Source organism: Microtus ochrogaster, linkage group LG4, assembly GCF_000317375.1.
Source record: "Microtus ochrogaster isolate Prairie Vole_2 linkage group LG4, MicOch1.0, whole genome shotgun sequence".
In the NCBI taxonomy this organism is placed as follows: Eukaryota; Metazoa; Chordata; class Mammalia; order Rodentia; family Cricetidae; genus Microtus; species Microtus ochrogaster.
The window spans coordinates 17,360,239-17,380,899 of record NC_022030.1 but is presented as its reverse complement, the minus strand read 5'-3'; the positions used below and the strand labels follow the sequence as shown (position 1 = coordinate 17,380,899).

The 20,661-nt window shown below is 43.2% G+C and overlaps 1 protein-coding gene across 1 annotated transcript; it reads left to right on the top strand.

The window, feature by feature from the left end:
- Positions 1 to 238: 238 nt before the first annotated feature.
- Positions 239 to 13,467, top strand: LOC101992332 (carcinoembryonic antigen-related cell adhesion molecule 3-like). Its single transcript, XM_005361027.1, has 7 exons — positions 239 to 305; positions 1,394 to 1,753; positions 3,596 to 3,952; positions 7,345 to 7,698; positions 8,948 to 9,307; positions 11,845 to 12,192; positions 13,184 to 13,467. The coding sequence occupies exons 1-7, from the start codon at positions 242 to 244 to the stop codon at positions 13,465 to 13,467; spliced, it is 2,127 nt and encodes a 708-aa protein (XP_005361084.1). The 5' UTR covers positions 239 to 241.
- Positions 13,468 to 20,661: the final 7,194 nt, after the last annotated feature.

Genomic DNA, 20,661 nt, shown 5'->3' with positions numbered 1-20,661 from the left:
ATTGTTGTCCAGTGTATTGCTTTGAGGTGAAACATAAGGAGAGAAAGCTGAGAGGGTTGCAGAACAGCACTGAGAATGGAAGGAACAGAGACCCCACCACCCAGAGCCCATTGAACTCAGGAAAGTGCTCCAGCCTGGGAGGTAGCTTGTCTCAGGAGGAAGGACAGCAGAGTCTGGGGACCAGCTGTTTTGGAGCTAAAGCTCTTCTCATCAGAGGGAGGACGATACAGAGAGAAGAGAGATGGAGGTGTGCTCTCTGATTCCCTGCGAAGGCTGCACCCCTTGGCAGGGGCTCCTGCTCACAGGTAAGTGTACCCACTCTCTGACTGTGTGGGGGACGGGAACTCAGAGGCAGCCTGGAGTCTCCTAAAGATGAAAGACACCCTACAGGAGATTTGAGGTTTCTGTTTGCAGTTATAGAGCAGAAGGTACAGTGAGGGACAGAGGCTCAGCAGCCTGAAGCTCCCAGAAATGGAAGGTGATGAGGGGAAGAGAGAAGCCTCAAACACTCCCCGTTCAAAGCCAGTTATATTGGCTGTAATATTCCGAAGTGTGATTCTCCAAATAGAAATCAAACAGGGGTGGGCCAATGAGATGGCTCAGTGTGGAGATATGACAACCTGAATTCAGTCCTCAGCTTCCACAGGGTAGCTTCTTCTCTGCAGGTTCTTCTCTGCCCTTCACACAGGTGTTGTGTGCACCCACACATGGGCACACTGAGACACTTTTGTCCATGCAGCTGCTGTGGCATACACGCACACTTGCACACACTGAACAGATGCCTTCACAGGGACACACATATAGTACATAAGCAAATATAAAAAAAATCACACTTGAGTATAACAATTGTAATTTGATCTAACATGGGGAACTATGTAGATAACCCCATGGAGACATATTTCTCCTATCCCTTTCCCCCTTCCCTCCCTCCCTTCCTCCTTTTCTCCTTCTCTCCATTTCCCTCTTCCTTCTTTCCTCTCTCCACTTCTGTCTGAATATTTTCCAGGAAGTAAACCTGAAGAGGTCACACTAATCTCTGTTCTCACAAAGTCCTGCTTCAAGTGAACCTGATCTCTGAGCATCCAGAAAATAAAGTCATGGGCTGACTGGAGCACACAGGGAACAGAGAAAAAAAACTCAGTGTGAGAACTCTCTAGGGAAGTCAGAGAGGCACTGCTCCTCACACCAAATATACTATTTGCGGAGGGATATGGGGACACTGTGGGGGGGGGTCACCTGAACCTGAGTACAGAATTCCACAGAAAGCAAATAATAGGCTCTGGGGGGAATGGAGGTCATGTTGCTCATCTCCATCAAGGAGGTTGGACATATCCCTAAGGTGAGTAGTGTCACCCCTGCTCAATATTGGTGGTTTTTCTCTGTTCCCTTCTAGCCTTCCTTTTATCCTGTTGGCACCTGCCTACCACTGCCCAAGTCACCATCGAATTAGTGCCGCCCCAAGTGGTTGAAGGAGAAAACGTTCTTCTACGTGTTCATAATCTACCAGAGAATCTTCTAGCCTTTGTCTGGCACAAAGGGATGAGGAATATGAGCCTTGGAATTGCACTATATTCACTGGCCAAGGGTTTAAGTGTGACAGGGCCCATACACAGTGGTAGAGAGACAGTGTACAGCAACGGATCCCTGCAGATCCACAATGTCACCCAGAAGGACACAGGATTCTACACCTTTCGAACCATAAATGGACAAGTAGGAGTCTCATCAATAACAACCACGTACCTTCATGTGTACAGTAAGTGATTCTTGGTGAACTCTAGGTGCTGGGTGGGGCTCATTCCATTGGACACACACAGAAATGTCAAATCCAATCTGTGTCTATTTCCCCTTTGCATGTGTCTCCCTGTTGGAGTTTGAGCATTTAGTGCAGGACACACACGGCGGAGCATAATGGCAGTAGCTGAGAATCCTTCATTTGACCGCACTTTGCACACAGTTGGATGTGTGTGCATAATTCAGCCAAAGGTATCAGCCTTTGTTTTGACTCTAGGGGTTCTTAGCAGGAATGTGTCCCTGAGAAAGACCTAGTGATGACTGCAGTCAGGATGGATCTGTCCCCTTCCCCATGCATCACTCACCAGTCCCTTTGAAGCCTCACAGACATCCCTACCACCTTCCTGCTAAGAGGATATTCCATCTTTTCAGAGCATTGAGAACTCAGGGAAGACTGGGTGCCCAGATGGGTTTCTGTGTTCCACAGGGAGTGCAGAGGCTCCCTCCTAGCTCTGACAGACTCAGGGCCAGGACACAGCAGAGGCAGCCCCAGGGTGATCTGTGTTATATTAAGGCACAGGGATGCTCAAAAGCCCTTTTGATGATCATGTAGTCTGGAGGACTGAAACATAAAGAGAGAAGTAGAGAAGGTTATGGGGCAGCACTGAGAGTAAGGGTTTTAAAAAGAGAACACCCTCAGCCCATGGAACTCTGGGAGATGCTCCTGTCGGGAAGGAGGCTCAACTCAGATGAGGGAAGGACAACAAGGGGAGGACAGACGAGGCCACGGAGACTAGGGATGTAGCCTTGTATCCCTCTGCAAGGGGTCACTGCTCACAGGTGAGGGGACCACAAGTTCACAGTGTGAGAGGAGAGGACTTCCAAAGACTGTCTTGAGTCTCCTAAGGGGGACAAGGACATGAGCGGAGTCTTGGAGCTCATATGAGTGAAGACCCAGGGAAGTCCAGAGGGTCAGCAACAGGAAACTTATTCTTATCCTTGATGAATATGAAAAAGTAATGGGATGGGGGATTGTTCTTACTCAAACTTAATCAGTATGACTACAGTATTCTAAAGACTGATGTTTTCAGCTTGGTGTCCCAAAGAAAAAAATTCAGCTATTTTTAATCAGGGATGTGGCTCAGTCAGCATAAGCATTTGCTTCATTGTCTGTAAAACTGAGACAAATGAACACAAGTCCTCCGACCTCCACCTAGGTACTGTATACTGCAGCTACTCCCACACCTTGAGGCATGCTCTTATACACAAACTCACACACAAATATAAATGAGCCATAAAATAAAAGCAAATGGAAAAATTCAACTCTATATTCCAAAGTTTATAAATTTCTTAAATAATTCATGGGCATACAGGGTCCTGCAACTTCATTCATTCTCCAAAGGTGTCTGAGTTTTTCTAGGTACCATTCCTTTAAAAAATGTAAGACAAATCTAGGCTCTCACAATTGCCTAGTACTAGTGGACTGGAAGTAAAGAAAACTAGAAGGTGAAGTCAGGTGTTCACTGGGACCACAAGAGAAAAAAACATAAACAACAGAAGTCAGTCAGGTGTCAAGGTCTGTAGGGAAAGAGGTCAGGGAGACTTGTTCCCAATACCAGTCTACACTGAATGTGAGCAGGGGTCTGAGGGTAGTGAGCCTGGGCCTTGTTGACACCTGAGCAGAGAGTGGCATACAGAGGAAATGACAAGTGCAGGAATATTGAGAACATGGAAGTCAGTACGCAACAGGAAGACACACCCACACACCAAGGATAAGTTATGGACAACCTGCTTAGGATACAGGGTCTTATCTTAGCCAAATACAAAAGTCCAACTATTGAACGATCTCTATCTTCCCTTCTAGCCTCCATTTTGACCTGTGGCCGCCCCACCTCTTCCCAGCTCACTATTGAATCAGTTCCACCCAGTGTTGTGGAAGGGGAAAGTGTTCTTCTAATGGTTCACAATCTCCCAGAGAATCTTCGAGCCATTTTCTGGTACAAAGGAGTGATTGTGTTCAAGAACCACGAGGTTTCGCGGCACATAATAGGCAAGAATTCAAGTGTGCTGGGCCCTGCACACAGTGGTAGAGAGACGGTGTACAGCAATGGATCCCTGCTGTTCCAGAATTTCACCAGGAATGACACCGGATTCTACACTCTACGAACTCTGACCACAGATCTGAAAGCTGGAGTAGCCCATGTGCAACTACTGTTAGACAGTAAGTGATTCTTGTGATCATTCAGTGGGTTGAGTTTAGACACACAGGACTCTCTTGCCTGACTTGTGCATAACTCCACTCTGTACTGTGTGTCCATGCTGGTGTTTGAAGATTTAGTGCAGGACAATCATGCTAGAGACAAACAGCTATAGATCTGGCTCTTGCCCTGACTCCACCCTCAGAGAGGAGTGTGTGTGTGTGTGTGTGTGTGTGTGTGTGTGTGTGTGTGTGATGGGAAAGGGCAAGTCAGTGCATCAGACTCAGTGTTGTCTTTGGGTTCTCACCAAGAACATGATACTGAGAAGGACCTTGTTGGCATCAGGCATATCTTGGGATTCTCAGAGAGAGGTGAGCCCCAGAAAGCCCTGGTTCCAGACCTGTCTCTCACGCTTGATTACAAGTGACCTTGGGGGATATATTTCCGGGTTTGGACTCTTACTTCCTTATGGAGATGAAAGGGAACAACGGTTTTTTGGCTGTCCATAGTTCATAAACCAACTAGTGCATTGATTTGAGAGCCGCATTCATGCTATCTCACCTGGGCACCTCCTTTGGAGGCTCAACATGGAGGGCAGAGCTGGATAGGTGCCTAGGTTATCAGCCAACTCTTCTGATGGGCTTTTGAGAATTCACAGGAAGATCAGGTCCCCAAGATGAAGAACAGAGGACACAGGCCCAGCCCAGGGAATTCCCTCAAGAAGTCAAATAGTAAAAGGATCTGATGATCTTGGCATCTCCTAGGCATGAGTTACAGTTATTCTATTGCTAATATCTCACAGTCAAACCCTGAGATGCTGGTTTCCTGGAGAAGATGATAGAAACTTGTGTGATTTCCATTTCTTTCCCAAAAGACCCAGAGAGCCCCCACACAAGGCCATTCTGACCTACTGGTGCTTCCTTTGTCTGAGAATAGTACTATGCTAGGGGAGCACGTTCAGCCTCCTTCCTTCTAGCATATTCCACAGGGAAAGAGAGAGTGACCACAGAGGAGTTACCAAGCAAAGAATAGAAACACCCCTAAAATGTCAAGGCAGACCTGAACTATACCTAAGTCGACAAAAGAGGCTGGAATTCAGATTTCCACTTGAAACTCTCCACAGAAGGGTGAGACCACACCTCTCCAGGACACAGGGGACCTCGACATACAGGACTTGGATCTCCTGATACAGCTGCTCCTGGATGTCTGTCCTGGATCAGACCTTGAACAGAGACACTGGTGATAATCACTGAGTGTCTTTCCTCTGACATCACTCAGATGGCCCCTTTCCAGCCCTCACAGACATCTGCTACCTTCTGGATGAGAGCAAATTCCACCTCCTGAGCACACTGAAGACTTGAGGACAACCAGGTTCACAGCAGAGTTTCTGTGTCAAAAAGAATGTATAAGAAATGGGAAGATGGGAGGAGGTGGAAATTTTTAATAAATAAAAAAATTAAAAAAGGAGAGAGTTCCCCTCTTTGGTGCTACAGAGCTATAGCCAGAGATACAGCTGAGGTTAGCTTTAGGGTGAGCGGTTAGACTTTGGGGCACAGGGATGATAATTGGCAGGTTGTGTTTGGTCTGGAGGACTGAAACATAAAGAAAGAGATTGGAGTAGAGAAACACCAAGCAATGCCAAGGAGAGGAGACAGCAGTGCCTTGGACAAGGACCCACCCACAGTCCGTCATGGGTCTGGGACAGCAGAGTTGACTCTGGGAAGAGGAGCTGACTCTGGGACTGCAGAGTGTAGTAGCAGTGCTGGAACTGAAACTCTTCTATGTCCTTGGAGCATGGCACATGAACCAGAGTCTATGGAGCTCCATTGTTCCTCCCTCCAAAGGGCACCATGGACAAGGGCTAGTCTCATAAGTGAAGAGAGAATTGACGGCAGTGTGTGGGAGTGGGGAGCTCAGGTCCTGGCTGGAGTCTCCAAGGAGGACAAGAGTCTGAAGGAGAATCAATGAAAAGACAGGATTCTCCTTCAGATTCTTGTCCCCAGTGGAGATGACACAGAGGTGGACAAGAGGGCCAGCAGCAGGAAGTTCTCAGTGAATAGGAAATGGTAAGGGGTAGGGATGAACGCCAGATTGTTCTCTACTCAGTGGTGATCGTGTTGGTTACTATATTCTGAAGAAATATGTTCCCAACTATAATAGCGTGACACAGAGAAGAATCTGACCTGGGTGGGTCAGTGAGGTGTTTCAATGAGTGAAGACAAATTCTGTCAGGCCCAGTAACCTGAGTTTAATCTTCCATTCCATGTGATGGAAAGAGAGAACCCTCTTACTCCTCAAAGTTGTCCTTTGCTTCATGTATAAGTACTGTGGCACAACCTGGCCATATATACATATATGTAGTAATACACATGTGTTCACAACTGCATGCATTCACACAAACATAAAATGGAAATAGTTGTAAAAAATTAAATCAAACTATCCATGTGGTGATATTTTGTTTGTGATTTAACAAATGAAGCTTGCCTGAAAATCAGAGTAGGAGCTAAGCCACTAGTTAGCCGAGGAGACCATGTAGTGATGGTAAACATCTTTAATACTAGCATTCGGGAGGCAGAGGCAGACAAATCTCTGTGAGTTCAAGTTTACCCTGGTCTACACTAGATTGATCCAGTCTCAGAGAGAAACAGAACTCATGTCTTGGATGCCAGCACTTGGGATCACTTGCTTTTAATCCCAGTACTAGGGAGGTGGAGATAAGAGTGATATGGCTGGGCAGAAGAGGAATATAAGGTGGGAGAAGAGAGAAGCTCAGAGCATTCATGCTGAGGATTCCTAGAGGCAAGACTGCCCATTCAGGTTGAGGATTTGGTAGAGGCTGAGAGTGTCATAAATAAAACCCTAGACATGCTGGAAATTGGAATATTGGTTGTTTGTTCTCATGTTCAATCATTCATTAATTCTCCACAGGTGTCAGAACCTTTTCTAGGTAGCATGCCTTCAAAAAAATGAGATTAACCTTGGTCTTAACAAAAGCCTATTCCAAGCGGACTTCAAGATGGGCCATAAAATAAAGCTTGAATGTGAAGTCAGGTGCTGATTGGAGCCACAAGAGGAAAGAACATAAATAACAGAAAGTCAGAGAGTCAGGTGTCAAGGTCTGTAGGGAAACAAGCCAGGAAGTCATCCCCCAACACCAATCTACACCAAATGTGAGCTGGAGTTTGAAGGCAGCAAACCAGGGCCATATTGACAACTGAGCAGATAATGCCATACAGAGAAAATGACAGGTATGGGGACATTGAATGCATGGAGGTCATGTGCTGACCTCCACTCAGTAGGACAGGGAGACACTCACACACCTAGGCTGAACAATGGACATACCTGTTCAGGACACAGGGCTCCAATTTAGGCAAATACAAAAGTCCTAGTATTAATGATCTTTCTTCCCTTCTAGCCTCCCATTGTAGGCATCATCTTACCTCTTCCCAGCTCACTATTGAATCAGTTCCACCCAGTGTTGTGGAAGGGGAAAGTGTTCTTCTAGTGGCTCACAATCTCCCAGAGAATCTTCGAGCCATTTTCTGGTACAAAGGAGTGACTGTGTTCAAGAACCATGAGGTTGTCCAACACATAATAGGCAAGAATTCAAGTGTGCTGGGTCCTGCACACAGTGGTAGAGAGACGATGTACAGCAATGGATCCCTACTGCTCCAGAATTTCACCAGAAATGACACTGGAATCTACACCCTACGGACTCTGACCACAGACCTAAAACCTGGAGTAGCCCATGTGCAACTACGGTTGGACAGTAAGTGATTCTTGTGATTATTCAGTGCCATGTGGCGTTTGAACACACAGCACTGCCTTTCCTGTGCATAGTGTCCCTATGTTGATGTTTGAGCACATAGTGGCAGACACACATGATGAGGACAAAGAGTAATAGAGCATACTTTATCATCTAACACCCCCTGTATCAAGAAAACCCTGGACACAAAGTAACTCAGTCTAAGACATCAGATTATGTCCAGTCTCTTGGGGATCTAAACTCACATTTCAGCAAGAAAGACCATGTAGGCATCAGGCAATTGCTGCTTGAGGAAATCATGGCATCTTAACAGAGAGGGGAGTACCAGGAAGCCTTGGCCACACTTTTCTATCCTAGGCTCAACTACTAGTGACCATAGGAACATTTCGCCAGGGCTAGTCTATTCATGCCTCTCAGAGCTGAATGGGAGCAATGGTTTTTGGCTGTCCATGTCAGAGTGAGGTAATTATTTTCTCCTAACATGAGTTTCATAAATAAAATCTAGCGACTGTTGCAGAGACAGTGGAGGAGTGATTCCTATTAGTTTGTTCTTCATTGCTTGCTCAGCCTGGTCTCTTATAGCACTCTGGAGTACTTAGGACAAGAGGAGAACTGCTTTTAGGGGGTGGACTCTCCCACATCAGTCACCATTTTAAAACATTGTACTATAGACTTGCGCACAGATCAATATGGTGGTGGCATTTTCAATTGAGTCCTCCCCTTTCAAACCACCTGTACCTTGTGTGACATTAACATAAAATCAGTCATCTTAGTATCTAAGTATTTTTTAATACATAAGCTTTGCAAGAATATCCAACATCTCCTGGCCTTCACCCAGTCCTAGACTTGTGGACTTCGGGGAAGAGCAGTAAGGGCATCTAGAAGGTGAAGTCAGGGATTGAAACCACAAAGGAAACTTAGGGAAAATATGTAGAATGAAGTTGTGCGGTTTGTGGAGGAAAAGTTCAGAGAAGGCATAATCTCAAACTCAGTGTGCATGAGTGTGAGCAGTGCTTGACTGAGGGAAGGGAGGGTCAGCTATGGAGAGACTCCAGGAGAGAGGTCCATGCAGAAGAAGTGACATATTAGGGGCACTAGTGGAATGCAGGTAATGTTGACATCCACCAGGAAGATTAGACATAGCCACCCATGCATCTTTCGGCTGAATGATGAATCTACCTTTTTAGGATGAAGGTTGCTACCTTTCCATCAAGCACAATGATCTTTGTGCTGTTTCCCTTTTGTCTTTCAGCATCCCTTTCTACATGCTGCAACCTTTTCACTTCTGTCCAACTCATGATAGAGCCAGTGCCACAGAATCCTGTTAAAGGGGAAAGCATTCTTCTACTTGTTCATAATCTGCCAAAAGATCTGCAAACCTTTTCCTGGTACAAATCATTTTACAGCACCCAGAGTTTTAAAATTGCAGAATACAGAGGAGCCATGAATTCCATCACCTGGGGGCCTGCCTACAGCAGAAGAGAAATAGTGTACATCAATGGATCCCTTCTACTACAGGATGTCACGGAGAAAGATGCAGGATTCTACACACTACAAACTTTAAACAGAGATTTCAAAACTGAAAACACACATATACAATTCCATGTGTACAGTAAGTAATTCTCTTTGGCTCCCAGCTGTTGGCTGTGGCTTATCCTACTTTATACACTGAACTGTCAGGATTGGGCTGTGCCTCCTCTCTCCCCCACTGCATTGTGTTTGGACTTTTACTGCAGGACATGCATGGGGTAGATAAATTTTAATTCAGCAGAACCCCTCACCTGTCTTTATCTGCAGAGAAGAGGTCCTGTGCTGGGTAAACTCAGCCCTAGGATGTCAGCCTTAGCACAGACACTTGGAGCTCTCAGTATGCACATGTCCCCAGAAAGACTCTGTGGGAGTCAGGCAGGCCCTGGCTAAGGGAGTCATGGGATCCTCACAGAAAGCACCAGGAAGCCCTGACTGAAAATCTCTACCTGTGGCTAGACTCTAGGTAACACTGGGGGAGCTTTTCTGACTTCCTGTTAGAGCTGACAGGGAACAAGGCTCTATTGGTACTTGGAACCAACTAGGGCACTGTCATGAGAGTTAGCTTAGGTCACCTAGATATCTTCCTCAGAGACAACACAAGGAGAGACTAACTTGTCAGGTGCCCAGTCATTAAATAACTGTCGTGATGGATGATGGAATTATGAGACCTCACAGGAAGGTGAGGGTCTCCAAGGGGAGTAACAAAGGATGGATTTTTTTTTGCAAGTGATTGTCCTCTGTACTCCAGCCCTTGAATGCTCTCCTGCAGGAAAGTAGTAATATTTCCTCTAGTAATCATTAGGTGGCTAGAGAAGAACACACAATCAATAAATACCTCAAAAAGTATTTCCAGGAGCCATGAGCTTAATTGTAGCCTACATTCCAACCATGTCCCTATGGATGTGGAGGTCACCGACAGCTTTCTTAGACCTACTGGTTGCTTCCTGTGTTTCTAAGCATGATTCTCTGCCAGAAGATCCTATGTTATTACCCTCTACCTCCTGGCACATCCCATGAGGACTTGACCTAGATAGATGTCAGCTACATCCCCACACAGACATTTAGAGATCCAAGGCACAGCTCAACCATCACAGGAAGATGGAGGGTCCCCCTGAAATCCTTCCTAGGATGATGGAGCCTCTGCTCTCTCTCCAAGACTCAGGTCACCTCCTGTTTCACATCATCATGAATCTCCTCCTGGGTTTTATGACAATGTATCTTGACTAGTGACTCCACTCAGAATGGGTCTGTCCACTCTTCAAGGCATCACTTAGATGGTTCCTTTATAGCCCTCAAAGACATCACTGTCACCTTCTTGTGGGGAGTAAATGCCAACTTTTCAGAGCATTGAGAACACAGGGGAGACTAGGTGCTCAGCTAGGATTCTGTGTCATAAAGGACACATTGGGAGAACAGAGCAGAGACAAGTCCTGGGGTAAGCTTTTGTCCTAGGGCACAGAGATGACTATCAGCCTTGTTGCTCACTGCGTGTTATAGAGGAATGAAAAATATATAGAGAATCTGACTGTGACACCAGGCAGGACTAAGTGTTTAAGGGACAGAGCATGGTCTTGGAAATTCTCCTGACAACAGCCAGCATGTCAGCATTAACCTGAGATATGTGCCTGCCTGTTAGAAGGCTGAGCTCAGAGGAAGGAAGGCTGTAGGGATCGAGGGCAGTGCTGGAACCAAAGGTGTTCTTCACAGAGGGAAGGCAGAGCAGGAAGCAACATCCATGAAGGTGCACTGTGTATTTCTCTGCAAAGGGTGCAGCCCCTGGTAGTGGCTGCTGCTCACAGGTGAGGAGAATACAGTCTGATAGTATGTGGGGGAGGGGAGCTCAGAGACTGACTGGAATCTCCTAAGGGGGAAAGACAGGAAAGGCTCCCTCAATTTGTCCCCTGACTTCCATGTAGGTGCTGTTATCTGTGTCCATCCCAACACACAGGATGGCATCCACCTGCTCCTGCACAAACACCCACACTCATACCCGCTCACACCCACACACCGACTCCCCACACATGCACAAGTTCATATAAGCTGGAGTTGTATCTGGTGTCAGTAGCTTCACACATGAGCATTTCATAAACATCTGGACATGAATTCATGTACATTTGATCTTCCATCAGCCCACATGTATCTGAGCCTGAACAGGCATTCAGCCTTCCAGAAAAATCACATTAGTTTTCTTAACAAGGGCCCGACTCTAGTGGACTGGAAGACAGACCAGGAGGCCTATCTTTAAGTGAAGTCAGGGGTTGACTGCATCCAGAGAAGGGAGAGATATAAGGGGTCAGAAGGTGAAGACTGGGAACCCGTAGAGTATGAGGTCAGGGAAGGCATCCTACCTCCATGTTTTCTGAGTGTGAACAGGCATGTGAGAACAGTGAGTGTGTAAACATGTGAGGAGACAGTTCTCCACATAGGAAGTGATGCATTCAGGTGCACAGAGGTCATGGAGGTCATTTGCTTACTTCCCCCCTCTGAGTTTGACAAACACTTTCATCCACCTCAGCTGAGTGATTACTGAGCTTCTCAGTAACCAGGCCCCTTCTTTTCATCAAAGATAAAGCTCTCAGTATTGATTTGTCTCTCTTCCCTTGTACTTCCCCTTTTTAGAATGCAGGCTTCCTCCCACCACTGCCCAGCTCACTATCCAGTCAATGCCACCAAACGCTGTTGAAGGGAAAAACATTCTCCTAGTTGCTCATAATACCCCAGAGAATCTCCGATCATTTGTCTGGTACAGAGGGGCAACCACTGTCAAGAGACACGGAATTGCACAGAATGTTATAACCACTAACAGAAGCTTGCTGGGGCCTGCACACAGTGGTAGAGAGGTTGTTTACCCCAATGGATCTCTGCTGCTCCACAATGTCACCCAGAAGGACACTGGATTCTACACCCTAAGAACCTTAAATACACAGTTGGAAACTCAAGAAACACAAGTGTATCTCCACATATACAGTAAGTCATTCTTTGTGACCTCTGGTTCTGGTGGGGTTGATTTCCCTGTGCATACCCAGGACTCTCCATTGTGGAATGACTGTGTCCTCTTTACAGTTTGTCCCCACATTGGGGTTTGAACACTTAGTGCAGGATGCACATCGGGTAGACATAGTAATGGAGACCAGAATCCTTCACCTGACTCCACCTACAAAGGATGTCAGTCAGCCTCAGAATCTTGAGGCTCTCACCATGAACATGGCCTTGAGCAAGACACTATGGGAGTCAGGCATGAACTCTCTGGGAAACCATGGTTTTATTACAGTGAGGGACTCTGGAAGCTCTGACTCCAGACCTGTGTTTCAGGCTCAACTCCAGGTGATCACTGAGAGCTTGTTTCCAGTGCTAAAATGTACTTCCTGCTGGAGCTGACAGGGAACAAGTCTTTACTGACTGTCCAAAACCCACAGAGTGTAAAACCAGCTGTGCATTGCCACTGCAACTGTAGTTATGCATGTCATCTGGGCTTCTCCTGCTCATAAATTTCAGCACACAGGTGCAAGGATGTAAGTCAATGCTTCTGATGTGCTTAGGATACTTCAAAGAGGGTCAGGGTCCCCAAGGGGAAGGACAGAGGAGAAATTTATTTCAGGTAGCTGCTTTTCCTCAGGGATCTAACCTAGGGAACTGTCTCCTGCAGGTAAATAGTAATTGATGCTTCTGACAGGAGGAGCTTCCCTACCTCAAGGGCAGGCCATTGTTCATATCTAAATGACTCAAAGATACAATGATCATGTATTTTGTGCACTAGTGAAGGGAAACAGAGTCCCAGGAAACACAGATTGAATCAGGGTCACACAGGTCATGGGTGACAGATCCAAACCACAAGAAATCTGTCTGTTGTCATAGCCTGCATGTCTCCACCCTGCAAGTTTTATTAAGTGTCTGTTGATTACAGAGGGGCTGATTGAGATATCTGAAGGGCTATTGTCATTTTTTTTTTGCTTCACAGAGCCTGTAACACAGCCTTTTATCCGAGTCACCAATACCAAAGCTATAGTACAAAGCTCTGTAGTTCTCACTTGCCTCTCAGCTGACACTGATATCTCCACCCAATGGATCTTCAATAACCGGAGTCTGCAGCTCACAAAGAGGATGACGCTGTCCATGACAAAGTGCCAACTCAGAATAGATTCTGTCAGGAGGCAGGATGCTGGAGAGTATCAGTGTGAGGTCTCCAATCCAGTCAGTTCGAAGACCAGTCTCCCAGTCAGGCTGGTCGTGACGAATGAGTGACCTCTCTCCTTTTATCTTACAGCAGACAATGGGATACAATAAGGAGCAAAGTTTTGTGGTGAAAATGATCAGTTACTACTGAGGTAAAGCCAGCATGTTGACTTATGATTGTAATTCTGGGATAAAGGTGTATCCAAGGACAGGCCAAGACATCAAGAGAGACTTGTTTTCTAAAAGTTAAAAGAAGACATTAATATAGTAATCAGAATTGCAAAGGAATTAAGAGCTTAGGTTGTGTATCAAATACAGATAATTTTCAGAATCTGAAAATCAATTTAATGAGCTCTAATACTTCTGGATGTTCCAAGACTCTTGTTAACATTGTGTAGTATTTGTATGGAGATACATGCATCCTCTTACATGTTCAAATGTGTTCCATGTATAACTGATTCACATCATACCAGTGCTGCCTCAGCACCAGTCGTCCATGTGAAGTGAGGGACAGTGACAGGAGAAGCGACTGCTCTTCTTCCCTGTGTACATAAACAGTTTTGACCCACAGTTTGTTTGTTGCACAGAAGTGAAAAACTATGGCAAAAGACTGAACTGGACTGTTCTATCCCTGTCATTTACAGGGTGGATTTTGACAAGATTCTTTTTCCTGTTAATATTTTCTGAGACATATATGGGATTTCTCATTTGGCCATTTTGAAGTTTGCAAATAAATGACATTTGCACATTCATATTTTTATATGGTGGTCATCATTTTCCATCCCCAAAGCATTCCTAATCTAGTCCCATTCCCTCCAGCCCTGTGAAACCCCATATATTTATTTTTCTATGCATGTGACAACATAGGACACTTAATTGTTTGTGGTCAATATTAATTTGCAGAAGTTTGTTATAGAGGCCACTTATTCATTTCCCGGCCACCCAGTCTCCCAAAATAATCACACAGAAACTGTATTAATTAAATCACTGCTTGGCCTATTAACTCTAGCTTCTTATTGGCTAGCTCTTACATCTTAATTTAATCTATTTCTATTAATTTGTGTATTGCCATGTGGCTGTGGTTTACTTTCAAGGTTCTAGCACACTTGTTCCTGGCAGCAGTTACATGACATCTCCCTGACTCTGCCTCCTTTCTCCCAGCATTCAGTTTAGTTTTACCCACCTAGCATTTTTCTGTCTTGCTATAGGCCAAAGAAGTTTCTTTATTAACCAATGGTATTCACAGCAGACAGAGAGGAATCCCATATTACCTCCCCCTTTCTGTCTAAATAAAAGGAAGATTTTAACTTTAACATAGTAAAATTACATAGAAAAAACCAACTATCAAGCAAGACTTACAGTTACAATATTTATATTTACTTTATCTTTTATCATAACTAAGGAAAACTATAACTATCTATTCTTCAACTCCATCAAAGACTCCAGGCAGATATAATATTGCCTAAGGAAACAGGAACTGTATTGTAAGAAAATTCCAAACTCTAGAATTGACAGAGACATCTCACTGCCTGGACAGTCACTCAAAGTTCTTCTGTATTATTGGAGCATTCAATATTTTCCATGAAGAAGGAAATTTGAAGTTATGTTTTGTCTTGTAATGGCAAAGTTCATCAGTTTCTTTCTTCTGTGTCCTGCAGAATGTCTGGCAGACTCTTTCATGAAGCAGGAACCCCGAAGGATCATCTCACCTTTAGGCCAGTTCAGCAGTCATTTCTCTATGGGTTCTGCATGTCCATTCATACAGCATAACATCAAGCAGTCCAGGCAAGAGCAGTATCTTGCCAAAATAGCTAACAAACTTCATAACAAGCCTCTTTGATGCCTGCCATACTTTTGAAGTAGATTGCTGCTGCCAGGAGCAAATGTGTCTCATTGTCATGAAAAGTCCTAGTTCTTAAAACATTTTAAATGCCATATTCCATAGGTCTTTGAAAGGTTTGAAGAATATCTATCTAACTAAAATATATCTGTATATATCTAGAAAACCTAACTAACATGACTACATGCTTGACTATTATAGATGACTTTCTATTAACCAATATTTCTTAATTATATATTACATTTCTAAATGGGCTACACAAACACAACTTCTTAATCAAGAGTAGAAGTATACTATATAACAAGATTAATCTTAAATTTATAGCAATAAACCAAGATTCATACTAATGCAAATTATTCATATCTATATCATACCCCCTTTAAATGTAAACAAACATTTTAAAATAATATTTGGGAATTTGGGTAAAGTTCTCTCCAAACTGCTCCCTGATATTTATTGGGCAAAGTAATTTTTGGGGGTGTTCATGGCAACCTTTTGGGTGGTCTTGGTCCATAAAAATCTATCCTTAGACTCAAAGTTTGAAGTTAAGAAACCTTGAAAACATATATGTTGGTTTAGCAGTCCCTAGAATCAAATGTCTCTCTGCAGTAAAAATTCAAAGAAAACACAATAGTGTACATAAAAAGAGTAGTTGGGTGTGGTGGCACACACCTTTAATCCCAGCATTTGGGAGCCAGAGGCAGTCAGATCTCTGTGAGTTCAAGGACAACATGTTCTACAGAATGATTTCCAGGACAGCCAAAGATACACAGAGAAACCCTGACTCAAAAACACAAAAATTAAAGATAAAAGAAATATAGTTTAAAATAAGTCACTTAAAGATGGAAAATACACAGAGAATCTAGATACTGTATGTTATTGTGTTGTCTTTGAATTGTTTGATGGCTGAGGAATGAGCAACAACTGCTAAAAGATATTTGAGTATAAATGCTGCTGGATTAATCAAACATATTTGTTTTGGAAATGCTTTGACTTCAAAATTTAAGTCAAAAGATATGTTACTATGGAGAAGAGGTTTTGCTTCTGTTTCCACAGGGAATAAGAGGCTGTGGATTTACTCTGGGTTAAGAAAACTCAGGTTTCATCAAGGAAGACCCCTAAAAAAATCTCTGATAGGACCAGATGGCCCAGATAATCCAACATTTCAGAGGATCTCTGTTGGAGTTTCCTCTGAGTTCTACATCCAGAACAGCCTCAAGACTTCTGGTTGAGCTGATCATTTTAAGAAACAAGAAGCAGTCCTGGTCAGAAAAGGATTACAGATATGCAAAAAAGATAAATTCAGATGGAAAAGACTTCTAAATGGGTGACAGTGTTGAAAAAAATACATAGGTTTGGGAGAGAGAAGAAAAAGAGTAAAGAGACAGTAAAAGTAATACAAAAGAGTATAGACAGTCATAGATTAAAGGAGTAAAAACAATAAAATAAATATTAAACTTGTAGAAAAAGTAATAGAATAAGAAAGTAAGCTACATAAAGGTGGAAAATACACAGAGAGTCTGGATTGTGTATATTGTAATGTTTTTTTTTTGAATTTTTTGACTGTGAATGAGTACAGAGAGACATTTCATCTTACAGCCCACTAAGTTAAACCAACATATATACTGTAAAGGTATTTTGACTTCAAAATTTGAGTCTAAGGATACGTTGTTTTGGAAAAGAGGTTCTGCTTTTGTTTCCACATAGGATGAAAACCTGTGGATTCCTTTCAGATGAATGTGGTTTGATGGACCAAAAGCCCCTGAAAGGTCTCCACAAACCCCAAAATTACGTTACCCAACAAAAAGTAGAAAGCAGTTTGGAGAGAACTACTCCTAAATTCCCAAATATTATTCATGTTGGTTTTCATTTAAAGGGGGATATGCTATAGAGATGAATACTTTGCACTGGTATGGATCTTGGAATACTGATATAGATTTAAGGTCAATTTTGTTATATGTATATTTCTGCTCTTGATTAAGGTATTGTGTTTGTACAGGTAATTAAAAAATATAATGTATAATTAAAAAATACAGGTCAATAGATAGTCATCTATAATAGTCAAGCTTGTAGCCATATTAGTTAGGTTTTCTAGATTACAGAGCTATATTGCAGATAGATAGGTATTCTTCAAATATATATATTTGATATATTGCAGATATATTGAAGATAGATAGGTATTCCTCAAATCCTTCAAGAATGTACAAAATATGGCATTTAAGATGTTTTAAGAACTTAGGACTTTTCATGACAATGAGACACATCTACTCCTGGCAGCAGTAATCTACTTCAAGAGGATGACAGACATTGAAGAGGCTTATTATGAAGTTTGTTAGCCATTTGGACAAGAAACTGCTCTTGCTTGGACTGCTTGATGGTATCCGTATAAACTGGACATGCAGGACCCACAGAAAAATGACTGCTGAAGTTTATTTAAAGAGAGTGAGACAGTCCTTCAAAGTTCCTGTTTTATGAAAGAGTCTGCTTTGTATTGGCATAAAAAGAGATGTTTACCAATGGAATCGAATTGAAGACCTGGATATTAATTCACACAGCTATAAACACCTGATTTTTGACAAAGAAGCAAAAAAGATACAATGGAAAAAAGAAAGCATCTTCAACAAATGGTGCTGGTATAACTGGATGTCATCTTGTAGAAGAATGAAAATGGATCCATATTTGTCACCATGCACAAAACTCAAGTCCAAATGGATTAAAGACCTCAATATAAATCATCTGACCACACTGAACCTGAGGAAAAAGTGGGAAATAACCTTCCATGCATGGGCACAGGAGACCACTTCCTAAATATAACCACACAGACAATAAGAGCGTCAATAAATAAATAAATGGAACCTCCTGAAACTGAGAAGCTTCTGTAAAGCAAAGGACACAGCCAATAAGACAAAAAGGCAACCTACTGAATGGGAAAAATTCTTCACCAACCCCACATCAGACAAAGGTCTAAGCTCCAAAATATATAAAGAACTCAAGAAACTAGACATTAAAATGTTAATTAACCCAATTAAGAAGTGATGTACTGGACTAAACAGAGAATTATTATCAGAAGAATTTCAAATGGCCAAAAAATACTTAAGGACATGTTCTTCTTCCTTAGCTATCAGGGAAATGCAAATCAAAACAACCTTGAGATACTATCTTACACCTGTTAGAATGGCTAAGATCAAAAACACCAATGATAGCTTATGCTGAAGAGTTTGTGGAGCAAGGGGAACACTCATCCATTGTTGGTGGGAATGCAAACTTGTGCAACCACTTTGGAAATCAGTGTGGCAGTTTCTCAGAAAATTGGGAATCAACCTACTTCAGGATCTAGCAGTACCACTCTTGGGAATATACCCAAGAGATGCTCAATCATACTTCAAAAGCATTTGTTCAACTATGTTCATAGCAGCATTATTTGTAATAGCCAGAACCTGGAAACAACCTAGACGCCCCTCAATGGAAGAGTGGATAAAGAAAGTGTGGCACATCTACACATTAGAGTACTACTCAGTGGTAAAAAACAATGACATCTTGAAATTTGCATGCAAATGGATGGAAGTAGAAAACACTATTTTGAGTGAGATAACCCAGACCCACAAATATGAATGATATCTAGTCACTCAGTAGTGGATTCTAGCCATAAAGAAAGGACATTGAGCTTATAGTTCACAAGCCTATAGAAGCCAAATAATTAGGTAAACCCAAAGAAAAACATAATAGATCCACCTGGAAATTGGAATAAGACAAAAATTTGTGAGCTGGAGAACATGGGGTAGAAGGAAGGGGAGAAGGGGGGTTGAGGAGAACTTGAAGGAATGTGATAGTTGAGATGGAGAAAGAACAGATATGAGAGCAAGGAAAGAAATATCTTTTTTTATTGAGAAAAGGAAAACCGTTTCCCCCTCCTCCCAGCCTCCCATTTCCCTCCCCCTCCTCCCACCCTTCTCCCCCTCGCCCCACTCCTCTCCCCTCCCTCTCTAGTCCAAAGAGCAGTCAGGGTTCCCTGCCCTGTGGAAAGTCCAAGGTCCTCCCCCCTCCGTCCATGTCTAGGAAGGTGAACATCCAAACTGACTAGGCTCCCACAAAGCCAGATTGAGGGAGCCATTATGGAGTTAGCAAGAAACCTGGCTCTAGAAAAATGCCCAAGAACCCACAGGGATGACCCCAGCTAAGACCCTAAGCAACAGAGGAGAGGGTGTCTGAACTGATCTTACCCTGTAGTCAGACTGATGATTATCTTAAATATCACCATAGACCAACAACTTATGGGAACAGAGGCAATGACCCACATCGAAGCACTGGATTGAATTCCCAAGATCCAGTTGAAGAGTGAAAGGAATGAGAGTATGAGCAAGGAATTCAAGACCATGAGGGGTCATCCACTGAGACAGTTTGCTTGAGCTAATGGGCGCTCACCAACTCCAACTGGACTGGGAAGGAATGAGCATGGGAACAACCAAGCCCCTCTGAAGGGGGTTGACAGTTGGGGCAGACTGAGGGACCACTTATAGTTACACTGGGATGTGTCTCTACTTGCATATGCTGGTTTCATGGGATCCTATCCTCTTTGGATGTAAACATTGCTCAACCTAATGTAGTAGGGAGGACCTTGGACTCTCCACAGTGTTGGGTGCATGACACTCCCTTAGGGTCTGTGGAGGGAGAGGGAGGGTACTAGGAGGAGGGGAGGGAGTGGAATTTTGATTGGTATATTTTAAGTAATAATAATAAGAAAGTCATAAAAAGAAACTACCTTTTTATATTGAGAATGAAATGATTGATTCTTTCTTTGCAGCTGCAAGTTACAGCCCATCAAAAGGGAGCTGACTAAGAAAATGCTCCTTACTTGCTCTGTGACAAGTGTTTAGAATTTAGAATTATTGCATATGAATTGTCAGGATGACTCTGCTTTTATCATTTACTTAAGAAATAGAATGTGACCTTCAAATGTGGTTCCTGTATTGCATGAAAGATTTTGTTTCATATATAGCTGTGTATAACAAAGAGAACATCATGAGAGAACAAAGAAGGAAAGCATCAGGAAAGTGCTTGAGTGTCTTTACCCCCTAATCCCCTTAGATAAAGAAGTCTAACTTCACATCACATTGTAGACTTTCCCTTTGAGCCCAGTGTGCATCCTGGAAGTTAGTTCTTTCAGGCTGCAATACAGATATATAACTGGAAAAGATTTTCTTTCACCCTATGAGCTCTCTTTCCAGTTGCTTCTTTCTTTTCTTTAATTTATAGAAGCTTTTTTCTTTTTTAGTTTCTCTTTTTAACTTTTTTTATTTTTACTTAAAAATTTCCACCTCTTCCCCTCCTCCTATTCCCTCTCCCTCCCTTGTCCCCCTCCCCCTCCCCGTCCAGTTGAAAGAGCAGTCAGGGTTCCCTGCCCTGTGGGAAGTCCAAGGTCCTCC